Source organism: Cyprinodon tularosa, unplaced genomic scaffold (genome assembly GCF_016077235.1).
Source record: "Cyprinodon tularosa strain WSP-4 unplaced genomic scaffold, ASM1607723v1 ctg193, whole genome shotgun sequence".
Lineage (NCBI taxonomy): Eukaryota > Metazoa > Chordata > Actinopteri > Cyprinodontiformes > Cyprinodontidae > Cyprinodon > Cyprinodon tularosa.
The window spans coordinates 93466-104641 of record NW_024038694.1 but is presented as its reverse complement, the minus strand read 5'-3'; the positions used below and the strand labels follow the sequence as shown (position 1 = coordinate 104641).

At 36.8% G+C, this 11176-nt stretch overlaps 1 protein-coding gene across 1 annotated transcript; it reads left to right on the top strand.

Annotated features, from left to right (window-relative positions):
• Positions 1-1838: 1838 nt before the first annotated feature.
• On the top strand, positions 1839-10598 carry dtwd1 (DTW domain containing 1). Its single transcript, XM_038283390.1, has 5 exons — positions 1839-1875; positions 6974-7295; positions 7467-7604; positions 9768-10053; positions 10194-10598. The coding sequence occupies exons 2-5, from the start codon at positions 6978-6980 to the stop codon at positions 10421-10423; spliced, it is 972 nt and encodes a 323-aa protein (XP_038139318.1). The 5' UTR covers positions 1839-1875; positions 6974-6977; the 3' UTR covers positions 10424-10598.
• The last annotated feature ends 578 nt before the right edge of the window (positions 10599-11176 follow it).

Here is an 11176-nt window from a genome sequence, read left to right as displayed (position 1 = left end):
GATGGCTGGGTGCTTGCTATACAGTCCAAATATATTTTCATGACACACTCACTGCATTGCATATAAAGAGGCTCCTACTACGCATTGGTTAACAGGTTCTGATCCGTGCAGACTTTTCTTCACTTTTGTCACTGAGCCTCACAAATTAAAAAAATGGGACTGGGGCAGATTATTAAAAGTAAAAAACAAAATAAAAAAACCCACCCTTAGCTGCTAAAAAGCAAAGCCTCACTTCTTTAACAATCTGTGCACCATGGGTGTTTAACTTTTCAACTTATTCTCTCTTGCTTTCAGACCCATGAAATTGCCACTTACTTGCTGTTTAGTCTGACTAAAATAGACCTTTGGTCAATCTCGGTTGAAGTTGTGCATGCCCTCTTGCAGAAAACTGTGTTAATTGTGTTGAGGGCTTAAACTTGCAGGCCTATGTCCTAGGATCTCATCCAGTGGGTCCTACATGTGTTCTGTCTGGTGGTCTGGGGTCGGTTTCGTGAAGCAGGTTTACCGAAAACTCTAAGTTATCTAAACCTGAAAACAGGTAAACCCTGACTTTTGTGGTTCACAAAGAGTTTCCTCAACCTCTGTTTCTGTCAAGGTTTACCCCGCCTCTCCTAACTGAGAAAGCATCAAAAGTAAATTGTGATCGGTTTGATTAAGATCTGTGTTGTACGGTAACGATTTAATGCTACATCCTTGATGCTTTTCCTTTTGCATAAAAATGAAGGCTGCCATTTTTTAGTTACTAATAAAGTTGATAATTGAAATAGTGAAATATGAGATATAAATTGTGGGAACCTAACCTTTTTTCATGTAACAAATAATTTTGACAGGTCACCTTTATTTTCCTCTGGATCTCAATGGATACATGGTGTTCATAAAGTTATAGATTGTTTAGTAAATTAGCTAAGCAACCTGACCATATGTCTGTAGCAGAGGAAATCCATAAATGTCATGGCAAAGTAAACCAAACATTTTCAATTTAAATAATCATGAACCCATTTTGGGCTGAGACATTTAGTCATGATAGTTCAACAATTTCTCCACAAAATACTCAAAAAAAAAAAAAAAGACAAAAAAGACAAAATGCAAACATAAAAGCTACTGGACATAAAAGCTTAAAAATCAGGTACATAAAAGATGGTTCAACAAACTAGACAAACCTACACATGTTCAATTGTATGTCAAAATAAGTATGAAATTAGCTAATACCCTTACATCAAGTCAGTGCATTTAAGTATGTGGTGAAGATGAGTCGCTGAGGATGAAAATGTGAAATGAGACTTAAAGGACTTGGAACAGAATGTTTTGTTAATGCAAGATGGTCTGATCATTTCAGAAAATGCTTTTCTGCTGTGATGCAAAACCAGCTCTCAGAGTTCACAGATAACTGCTTCAAAAAGAGAAATCATCCTGTGATATAATCAATTTACAAAACCTTAAAAACTGACAGAATGAGTAGCACTGGGTTACCTAACCTTTCACATGTATTCAGCCTGAATACACATCTAAAATCTTTCAGTTTATCAAACCAAATCCTAATACTATGTTGTTACATCTTACAGCAACAATTAAATCATTTACAGTATTATAATCTTGACAAAACGACCCAGAGCCCCCTCCCCTGCTAACACTGCTCTGTGATTTACTGGTTAAATATCATTAACTATTTTTAATAGCTAAACATAGCTATGTAGCTCAATAGATCGATTTATTTCCTATTTTTTTTCCTCTTTTTGATAACATTCTGCTTGTAATATCAGCTCTTGTTCTATTGGGGGCGCAATCAATCTTACTGCGCGACTGTTGCCTAGTAACGGCGTTCTTAATTCTATTTCCGCCTCCGGTGTAGCACTTCCGGTGTTATAGCTGCTGCTGGTAGGCATGTTTGATTTGTCACTTGGTATTTAGCCTATCTGTGTATAACATCTAGTTTTGAATAATGTTTCTCCTTTGAATTGGTTTTTGATTATATGTTTTAGGCCGAGTGTATAAGTAAATATGAAGCTAACAGTAGCTAGCTTTATAGATTAATGTAGCTTCAGTTTAAAAGCGAAAGAGATTTGACTGCAGATACGCCGAAACAGACTTTTTTATCGCGTTTTATTGTTTTACTGTCACTTACAGATTTTTGTTTATTTTATTTTGGGCTATTTTACTGTAGCTAACTAACGCTACCCGCGGTTTAGTGTATGTCAGCAGTTCAGCAACTTCCTTCACCTCTCTAATATTTTTGTCCCGAACCCAGGATTTGTTTATATATATATACATTGTATCGTTCTTGTAGATTTGAATACTCTAAACTGTTCATTTTAACCTGTTATAGGCAAAGTTAGAGTTTTTGATCTTTTGCATACCCCTTATAAATGTAGTCCCCCCCCCCCCCCCCCCCCTGTCCCACGGTGAGGTCTAGAAGCACAAGATCTATATCCGGCCATTCAGTAAAGATGCAGCTACATGGCTGTACATCTTGTTTTGGCATTTGACTAATTAGATGAGCCCTTGAATGATAAAATGAACTATAAAAAAGGTAAAAAGCGAATTGTAAAGTTATTAAGCCTAGTTAACTATTATATTAAGGTTTATAAACTTAAAAATTTAAGTATCAGCATTAATGCCTCTAATGTTAGGTTGTACCAAAAAATGTGTTTCTTTCACTCTGAGTGTTTTTCATTAATTTCCTATAGAAGCACTTTAGTTATTTTTCTTAATATATTTGGGCAAGTTTGCATTTCCTGTCATTACATTGACAATCCTTCTTTCCATCAATATTTTTTGAATGTTACAAAGGTGATAAGGTCTTGTCCTGATTCCAATAACACTATTGGCTTGAAATTTGGATTTTCAAAGTATTTCCCTGAGTGCCCTATAAAGGGTTAAAATGGGAAATAACAAAGACTATCTGCAGTAGGCACGAATCACACTCACAGTCTTCCAGTTGTTGAACAAAATGGTATTATTTCAGAATTTAGCCATAAGCAATTCAGCTGAAAACATCTAAAAAGACCAAGTTGGAACTTAAAAAAAGGAAAGGGCTTTAGCTGTAACATTATGTCCTGCTGTCATTTGTTTTTGGTCTCTCCATTACTGTCAAAACATTCCTGATCTGTAGGCAGGGGGTTGCTATGGTATCTGCCAGGATATTAAAATCTTATCTTTGGGCTGCATAGGTTGGTTCTTCAGTTTAGGGCCCCATGAAAGACTTTGATACCCCCCACCCCACCCCTCTAATACAAAATATATGCAAGTTTTAAAACTGCTATAAAGATTCACCGAAGAGTTAAATAAAATATACATTAAATTAAATATACATTAACTTAAAACTTTACATTAAAAATCACCCTATCAAAATTATAAGAGCTTATTTAAAGCCAATGTCTGTATCTATGTACACATGAAAAGGAAATAGGTTTTAGATTGTGGAAATATATTCCTTTTAGGTTTCACTATAGCTTTATTAAAGGGCATTATTTATATCCTGAGAGCATATTTTTCATTCATGCATACGTGTAATAAACATGTATTCTTTATGTGCTTTCTGGCTGCTCATGAAAATGATCAAAATTTATAGATGTATTTTAATGGTTGTAATTTAATCTGAATATAAACATTAACAAACTTTTTGAATATTGACACAGATTTTAATACAGGTTGCTGGAGGTGACCCAATGCGCCTCAGCTGTCCAGGATACAGTATAAACAACTGGAGGCCATATCATTTTAATTTCAATATATTAATAGATTACGATACTTCTTATTTTTGCTGTTTTTAGTGCTGAAAAATGAGGGCGAACACAAAGAGAATTTATTTTTCTGCTAGATTTTCTTTTTATATTTGAAATATAGAGCGGGATAAATATTATTATATATTAAGAAAAACAGAAAATAACTGGCTAATGGCTGCTGTAGTATGGCTGTAGTAGATGTCGCTGCGGATACTGCGACGAGTCATTCATAAGCAAAACATGGAGACTGAGAAAATTCGCCCAGCTCCATCACATTCCAAGTCAGATGTTTGGATGCATTTTGGCTTTAAAAACAAAGAATGTAAAAACACAATTGATATAACGCACGTAATTTGCAAAAGGGGAAATGTCAAACATTTGAATGTTTCCATTTGGTTTAAAGGACCACTGAGACCATGTAAACGGCACTGTTATTTTAAGTTTTATAAATCCTAAGCACTTTTTGTCAGTGTGTCCACTCCAGTAATAGTAATATTTGTGTCCAGTATTTGTTTTCATGGCAATACCTTCGATAGTTGTTTCAATAAATAAAGTTATGTATGAATTAAGTTGCTTTCAGTTATGTATCAATTGAAGACACTATCCAGATCATACACAGCCAGTCAGCCACTGGTAATAGCTATATTTTTTTATTACAGTGTTCAGTGAAAATATCACAAGGCATCGCGATGCATCCATCCCACCAGGGGCACCACCAGGAGTTTAGGGCCCCATGAAAGACTTTGATACCACCCCCCCCACCCCTCTAATACAAAATATATGCAAGTTTTAAAACTGCTATAAAGATTCACTGAAGAGTTAAATAAAATATACATTAAATTAAATATACATTAACTTAAAACTTTACATTAAAAAGCACCCTATCAAAATTATAAGAGCTTATTTAAAACCAATGTCTGTATCTATGTACACATGAAAAGGAAATAGGTTTTAGATTGTGGAAATATATTCCTTTTAGGTTTCACTATAGCTTTATTAAAGGGCATTATTTATATCCTGAGAGCATATTTTTCATTCATGTATACGTGTAATAAACATGTATTCTTTATGTGCTTTCTGGCTGCTCATGAAAATGATCAAAATTTATAGATGTATTTTAATGGTTGTAATTTAATCTGAATATAAACATTAACAAACTTTTTGAATATTGACACAGATTTTAATACAGGTTGCTGGAGGTGACCCAATGCGCCTCAGCTGTCCAGGATACAGTATAAACAACTGGAGGCCATATCATTTTAAATTCAATATATTAATAGATTACGGTACTTCTTATTTTGCTGTTTTTAGTGCTGAAAAATGAGGGCGAACACAAAGAGAATTTATTTTTCTGCTAGATTTTCTTTTTATATTTGAAATATAGAGCGGGATAAATATTATTATATATTAAGAAAAACAGAAAATAACTGGCTAATGGCTGCTGTAGTATGGCTGTAGTAGATGTCGCTGCGGATACTGCGACGAGTCATTCATAAACAAAACATGGAGACTGAGAAAATTCGCCCAGCTCCATCACATTCCAAGTCAGATGTTTGGATGCATTTTGGCTTTAAAAACAAAGAATGTAAAAACGAAATTGATATAACACACGTAATTTGTAAAAGGGGAAATGTCAAACATTTGAATGTTTCCATTTGGTTTAAAGGACCACTGAGACCATGTAAACGGCACTGTTATTTTAAGTTTTATAAATCCTAAGCACTTTTTGTCAGTGTGTCCACTCCAGTAATAGTAATATTTGTGTCCAGTATTTGTTTTCATGGCAATACCTTCGATAGTTGTTTCAATAAATAAAGTTATGTATGAATTAAGTTGCTTTCAGTTATGTATCAATTGAAGACACTATCCAGATCATACACAGCCAGTCAGCCACTGGTAATAGCTATATTTTTTTATTACAGTGTTCAGTGAAAATATCACAAGGCATCGCGATGCATCGCAATATTTCACGTATCGTGATGCATCGTGATAAAATTGCATCGTGGCATGTGAATCGTGATTGGAATCGAATCGTGACTTCTTTGGCAATACCCACCCCTACTTGATACGATATCGGCACAAATCAGAAATACTTGTGTTCCATCCATATTCTTCCACTTATTCTGTCAGGGTTGCGGTGGGGCCGGGGGACTATCTCGGGCATTCTATGGGCGAGGGGCGTGGTACACTCTGGACAGGTTGCCAGTCTGTGCGGCAACATTCAAACACACAGAGACGTACAGACATACAGCCGTTCACACACACACTCTCACACCTAAGGACAATTTGGGGAAGCTAATTTACCTAACGGTTAATTGTTGTTCTTGGAATGTGGGAGGAACCGGTGTACCTGGAAGAACCCACGTATGCACGGGTAGAACAGCAAAACTCCATTCAGAAAGAATCAAACCAGCAACTTTCTTGCTGCAAGGCAACTGCTCTAGAAACTGCACCACATGCATCCTACATACTTGTATTGCTTCTTTTGTAGTGTGGCATTGCTTCATTTGTAATAAGGAGGACATTCGAAAACACTCGGGAGAACAACAGTAAACAGTAAATAATGGGTATGGGGACACCTGACCCATAGATTGGTTGACAATCTATGGGTCAGCCTTAATCTGAAATGTCAGATATAGGAGCGATTTTCCAAAGTCAATATCAGATCAGAAGATACCTACATGTGACCTGTTGTAGTAACAATTAAAATATTTTTATAGTACACTGTAGCACAGGAAAAACAACATAAATATCAAAATGCCTATATAATCTATAACAAATTTAATTATTTAACTTTTTAATTGCTCGCATATTTAGCTAACAGCGTGTTTTCATGTGTACATAAATTACTACACTTTATTATTGCTCTTTTGGTGCTTAGTAACTGAGACTAAGTGTTTAAATCCAAGGTTTGAAATTGTTTTACTGTTAATAGTTAACAGAAGACAATACATTTTGGTAGGAGGCAGCTCATAAATGTCTCAATAGAACGTTTTTGCTTTGAAAAAAGATTTTACTGACATGAAAAAGGATTTCACTGACAGCTAATATCACATGTCTGAATCAATAACTGCCAACAACTTCAGTCTATTTGTCTAAAAACATCTTCTTTTTCTTGTCCGATTACTCCCAGCTAGATAAACATTATTATTCTCTAACTGTCAGCCTTTTTTTCTTTTTTGCAGTCGTCATGTAAATGCTATGCTGTTTATTTCTGTACTATATTTCAAATATTTTATTTGCCCATTTAGTTTGATGATGATTGCAGAGTCACCCGACTCCAAGACAAATACATCCCCATCTGAACAGGCAGCAATGAGCAGCCTGGAAGGATACCAGGGACTCTACTCCGGTTGCCGTGACAAACCCACGATTACTAGCGATTCATCAGACGTCCATGAGCTCACCAAACAGCCTCTCCAGGGGCTAAAATTGGCATCACATGTAGTGCTGGACTCAGCCCAACAAAGAGGCAGGTTGAAGTGTTCAAAATGTGGAGGATCAAGGATGTTCTTCTGCTACACATGCTGCTCATTAGTGGGTGTCGGCATGCAAGAAATTCCCGTAATCAAGGTTAGTAAGATCTTAAAAATCCATTAATTTTTTATGTGTCCTCTGGAACATTGATTTTTTTCAAATGTTATTTCTAACGATGTGATTCAATGAGTTTTATGCAAGATCACGAAATCATGTGGATAAACTCTCCTGTTGACCTGACTCTAGATGTTATTGTTTTGTGCTTAGCTTCCTGTGAAAATAGACATCATCAAGCATCCAAATGAAACAGACGGGAAGAGCACTGCAGTCCATGCCAAGATTCTGGCACCCAATGATGTCACAATGTACACCTACCCCTGCATCCCTGAGTATGAAAAAGATAAGGTTAGATGAGTTTCAATAAGTAATAGTGGATACATTTAAAATATGAGAAAATTAGCAAATAAGCATCATGCTAGTTACTTATGTAAACTGTCCTGTCATATCTTTCTACCTGCTTAAAATACCTGTCTCTGTTTTATAGGTTTTACAAAAATTTCTTTTTGTAACATACTTCAAGGAGGCATTTAGTTTGTTTTTAGATCTGATGAATTTGTGAAAATTGTGCTAACCCTTAAGGGCGGATTATACTTCTGCAACTGCACACATCAAATGTCGCTTGCGTCTGGTCGCGAACCAGTTTTGGTGGTATGCTTCTGCAAAGTCGTTCTAGAATTTCTAGGGACGCAAAGTGGTTTCCTGTCAAAGCGAATCGAGAAGGACGACCACACAGACAGCCGGAAAGGCATACCAAGGACCAATCACAGCTGCTTTTTGTCTGCGCACTTCCACTTGAGGTCTGCGCGGGTTTGTAACCATCCTACGTGTAGTCAGGAATTTTTTGAGGTGCACTACAACAGTTGCAAAGCCTCTGCGTGGGGGGCGTGGTCGCGCACATAGACAGATTTTATGGTTGCAGAGGCTATGTGTCAGAGGTATAAATTTACCTTTATTTGTCTACTTCTTCAGCTGTAGTTCAATGTAGTCAGAAAAGAGGCTAGGTTTAGCTGAGGTTGCTAGGTCAGGGGCAGCGGCTTCCAATTGACACAATAATCATTAGAGATTAACACTCTAAATGTCAGCAACCCAACTGCTCAAAGAGCCATATTGGATCAAAGAAACATTGGTGTGGAGCCGCAAATATGTAAAAGTGTTATATACGCGTATGACATCACAAAAAAGGATTGAGCTTACAGGTATGATACGCATTCATGATTAAATGTTTATCTAGCGAATGTCACATAGTAGCATGAGGTGAGGGAGGAGCAGTGAACGCTCTCACTGCGTGGAATTCACCCCGCGCCGTTGCACTACCCTTCATCTCGCATGTTACGTTTTATTGCATTGATGTGTTTCTGTTGGGAGAAGTTGAGTCACAAGAAACCAAGCAGTAACTGACATCCGTCAGAGCAGTGCTGGGGGGGGGATTGAAGAAAATTCACATACCTGCATCAGAGCGCTACCTGTTGGATCTGTTAACAGTTTTTCATTCTTGTACCAAAACTAGCAGCAATAGTGGTGGAGTTTGGATATGCAATCCACCTCTTAAATCTAGATTGCTCTCCTCTAATTTATCCAGAAGTTCTGCAATCACAATTTTTCCTCACTCCAAGCTTTGCGATCGGCTAAATTTACAGCATGCTTTCACCTTGAAAATGCCTGTCCAAATTACTTTTTTAATTTTTGACAACCTCTCATTACAAAGAAAAACTGCAGGCAATCCTTCCGCATTGATAATGAAAGCAAATGACTCTGTCCATTCTTCTTTGAATCCTCTGTTCTCATCAGCTATCTTCTTTTCTTTCCCTTTGGGATACATGGTCTGAGATACACCCGCCACTTTGTTTACCTGACACCGCGCTGATCTCTATGGCTATGACACAAATATTTGTTGAAAGAAATGTTTACATTTATTGTAAATTAATTTATTATAAAAATGTTTAAAGCATTGGAAAACATAATGAATGTTTCTTTGACCTTCTGCACACCATATTAAAGTAAACAAACAAAAAACTAAATGTTCATAAAATTTTTAAAAAGTCGGAAGGAGCCACAAAGGGGGCGGTAAAGAGCCGAGGGTTGCCAACCCTTGAGATATATATATATATTATTTACAGTCTGGTGCATTGCTGTTCATGACTAAGTAGGAAGGAAGTCCGCCATTGAATGGATGGAAATGTATGTTTTGTTTTTTTACTCATCCAATGTATTAAAAAGGTGTATGACTGGATGAAAAAGACCAGTATTTGATTGGTTGGTGGTGTGATTAATTTAGAAATAATCACGTCAAAGGTGCAGAAAGTGCACAACTGAAGCAGAAATGCCATTGTAATGCAAGGTGATTGTCTTTCTAATTTTCCACTTTAGTCCCATCCATCTTTCTTTTTTACTCTTCACAGGTTTAGCTGTATGTTAATTAAGGAACTACAGAAATAACCTGTTTGATTGTGCAATGTCGACATGGAGGTAATGTTATTCTACTTAACTCTGTTTTGTTTTTTTTTGCAGGTGGTGCTGGTGTTTCCAGGCCCCGGGGCTGTTTCAGTTCAAGACATGATCCAGTGTTTACGCGATAGGAGTAAAAACAGGTCTGAAGACCCCTTTGATGAACCCTGCGTAAAGAGGCTAAAAACTGAGGGTCAAACTTCCACAGATGTTGCCAGTGACCCGCAGTTAGGAACCCCAGATGAAGCTAAGACATCCGACTCAAAGGTTTACCCCTTACAGAGGGTGGTCTTCATTGACAGCACATGGAATCAGACCAACAAAATCAGCACAGACGAAAGGCTCCAAGGTAATAAGCCTAATTCTGTAGGTTTTTATGGAAGTGCGCTGACATGGAATGTCCATAATGTATGATAACATGTAATTTGGCTTTTACATGATCTCTGTGTACTGTCTTTTGTTCATTAATGTTACTCTTTTTTTTTTTAGGTCTACTCCAGGTGGAACTAAAACTGAGAAAAACCTGTTTCTGGAGGACCCAGAAAGGAAAACCAGACACTTACCTTGCCACTATTGAGGCTATTTATTATTTCCTCAAAGACTTCCATCAGCACTGCCTGTTGCAGGAATACACTGGAGAATATGATAATCTTCTTTTTTTCTACTCCTACCTGCACTCACTGGTCAACAAAGCTAAAACCTTAAAAGGAAAGTGCTGATCGAAAATGTTTGGAAAGAAGAAATCGAAGCTCCTAATTATTGAGAAGCCCAAGTGAAGACTTGTATAAAAGCCTTTGTCTATGTAATATTATTTTCATCACTTTATCATTTTATTTAATCAGAAAAGCTAACTTCACGTGCACAGGAGTATTCAATAAAACAGGCTCCAAAATCAAGTGAGTTTTTGAGTTATTATATTAAAGAAGTATTGTTGATCTGAAAAACAAAGATTGTCAAAAAGTAAAACAAGAGACAAACAGCAAGATTTCTCCATCTAACCATTAAAGGTCTGACGGTCAAGATAATTTTCACTGAAAAAAAACAACTTAAGTGAATAAAACTTTCACTTTTATGCTACTAATAAATGTCCAAAACCTCGACCAGCAAGCAAGCAGGGGATTTGATTAAAGCTCAGAAGGAAACGACTTGAGTTCATCAGGTATTTAATCATTCAGAAATGTCTTTTATTTATTTTTTCACAGTTTAATATTTATAGACTTGTCTTCAGGTCTCTGCTTTATGCTGGGGATGTGTTTTGGTTTGCATATCCAGGCCATCATGTCAGGTGTGCGTTGAGGACCTGGGATAGAAGTTTGAGGCAATAGTTTTGTGGTACATCGGTATCTTGCTCGGGACTGATGGTAAAGTGGAGCAGGGGATGCATATACAGATCAGGCCCTCATTTACTGTAATTAGTGTTACTGCAATCTGCTGCAGGGGAGAAAGTAAAGAGCCAATATTGGAGTTACAGC

What these genes read in the sequence shown, in the direction of transcription:
- dtwd1 (XM_038283390.1), top strand. Translation starts at nt 6,978, where the DNA reads ATGATGATTGCAGAGTCACCCGACTCCAAGACAAATACATCCCCATCT. An exon ending in AAGAAATTCCCGTAATCAAG is followed by an intron (nt 7,296 to 7,466) that starts GTTAGTAAGATC and finishes TTTTGTGCTTAG; the next exon opens with CTTCCTGTGAAAATAGACAT. An exon ending in CTGAGTATGAAAAAGATAAG is followed by an intron (nt 7,605 to 9,767) that starts GTTAGATGAGTT and finishes TTTTTTTTGCAG; the next exon opens with GTGGTGCTGGTGTTTCCAGG.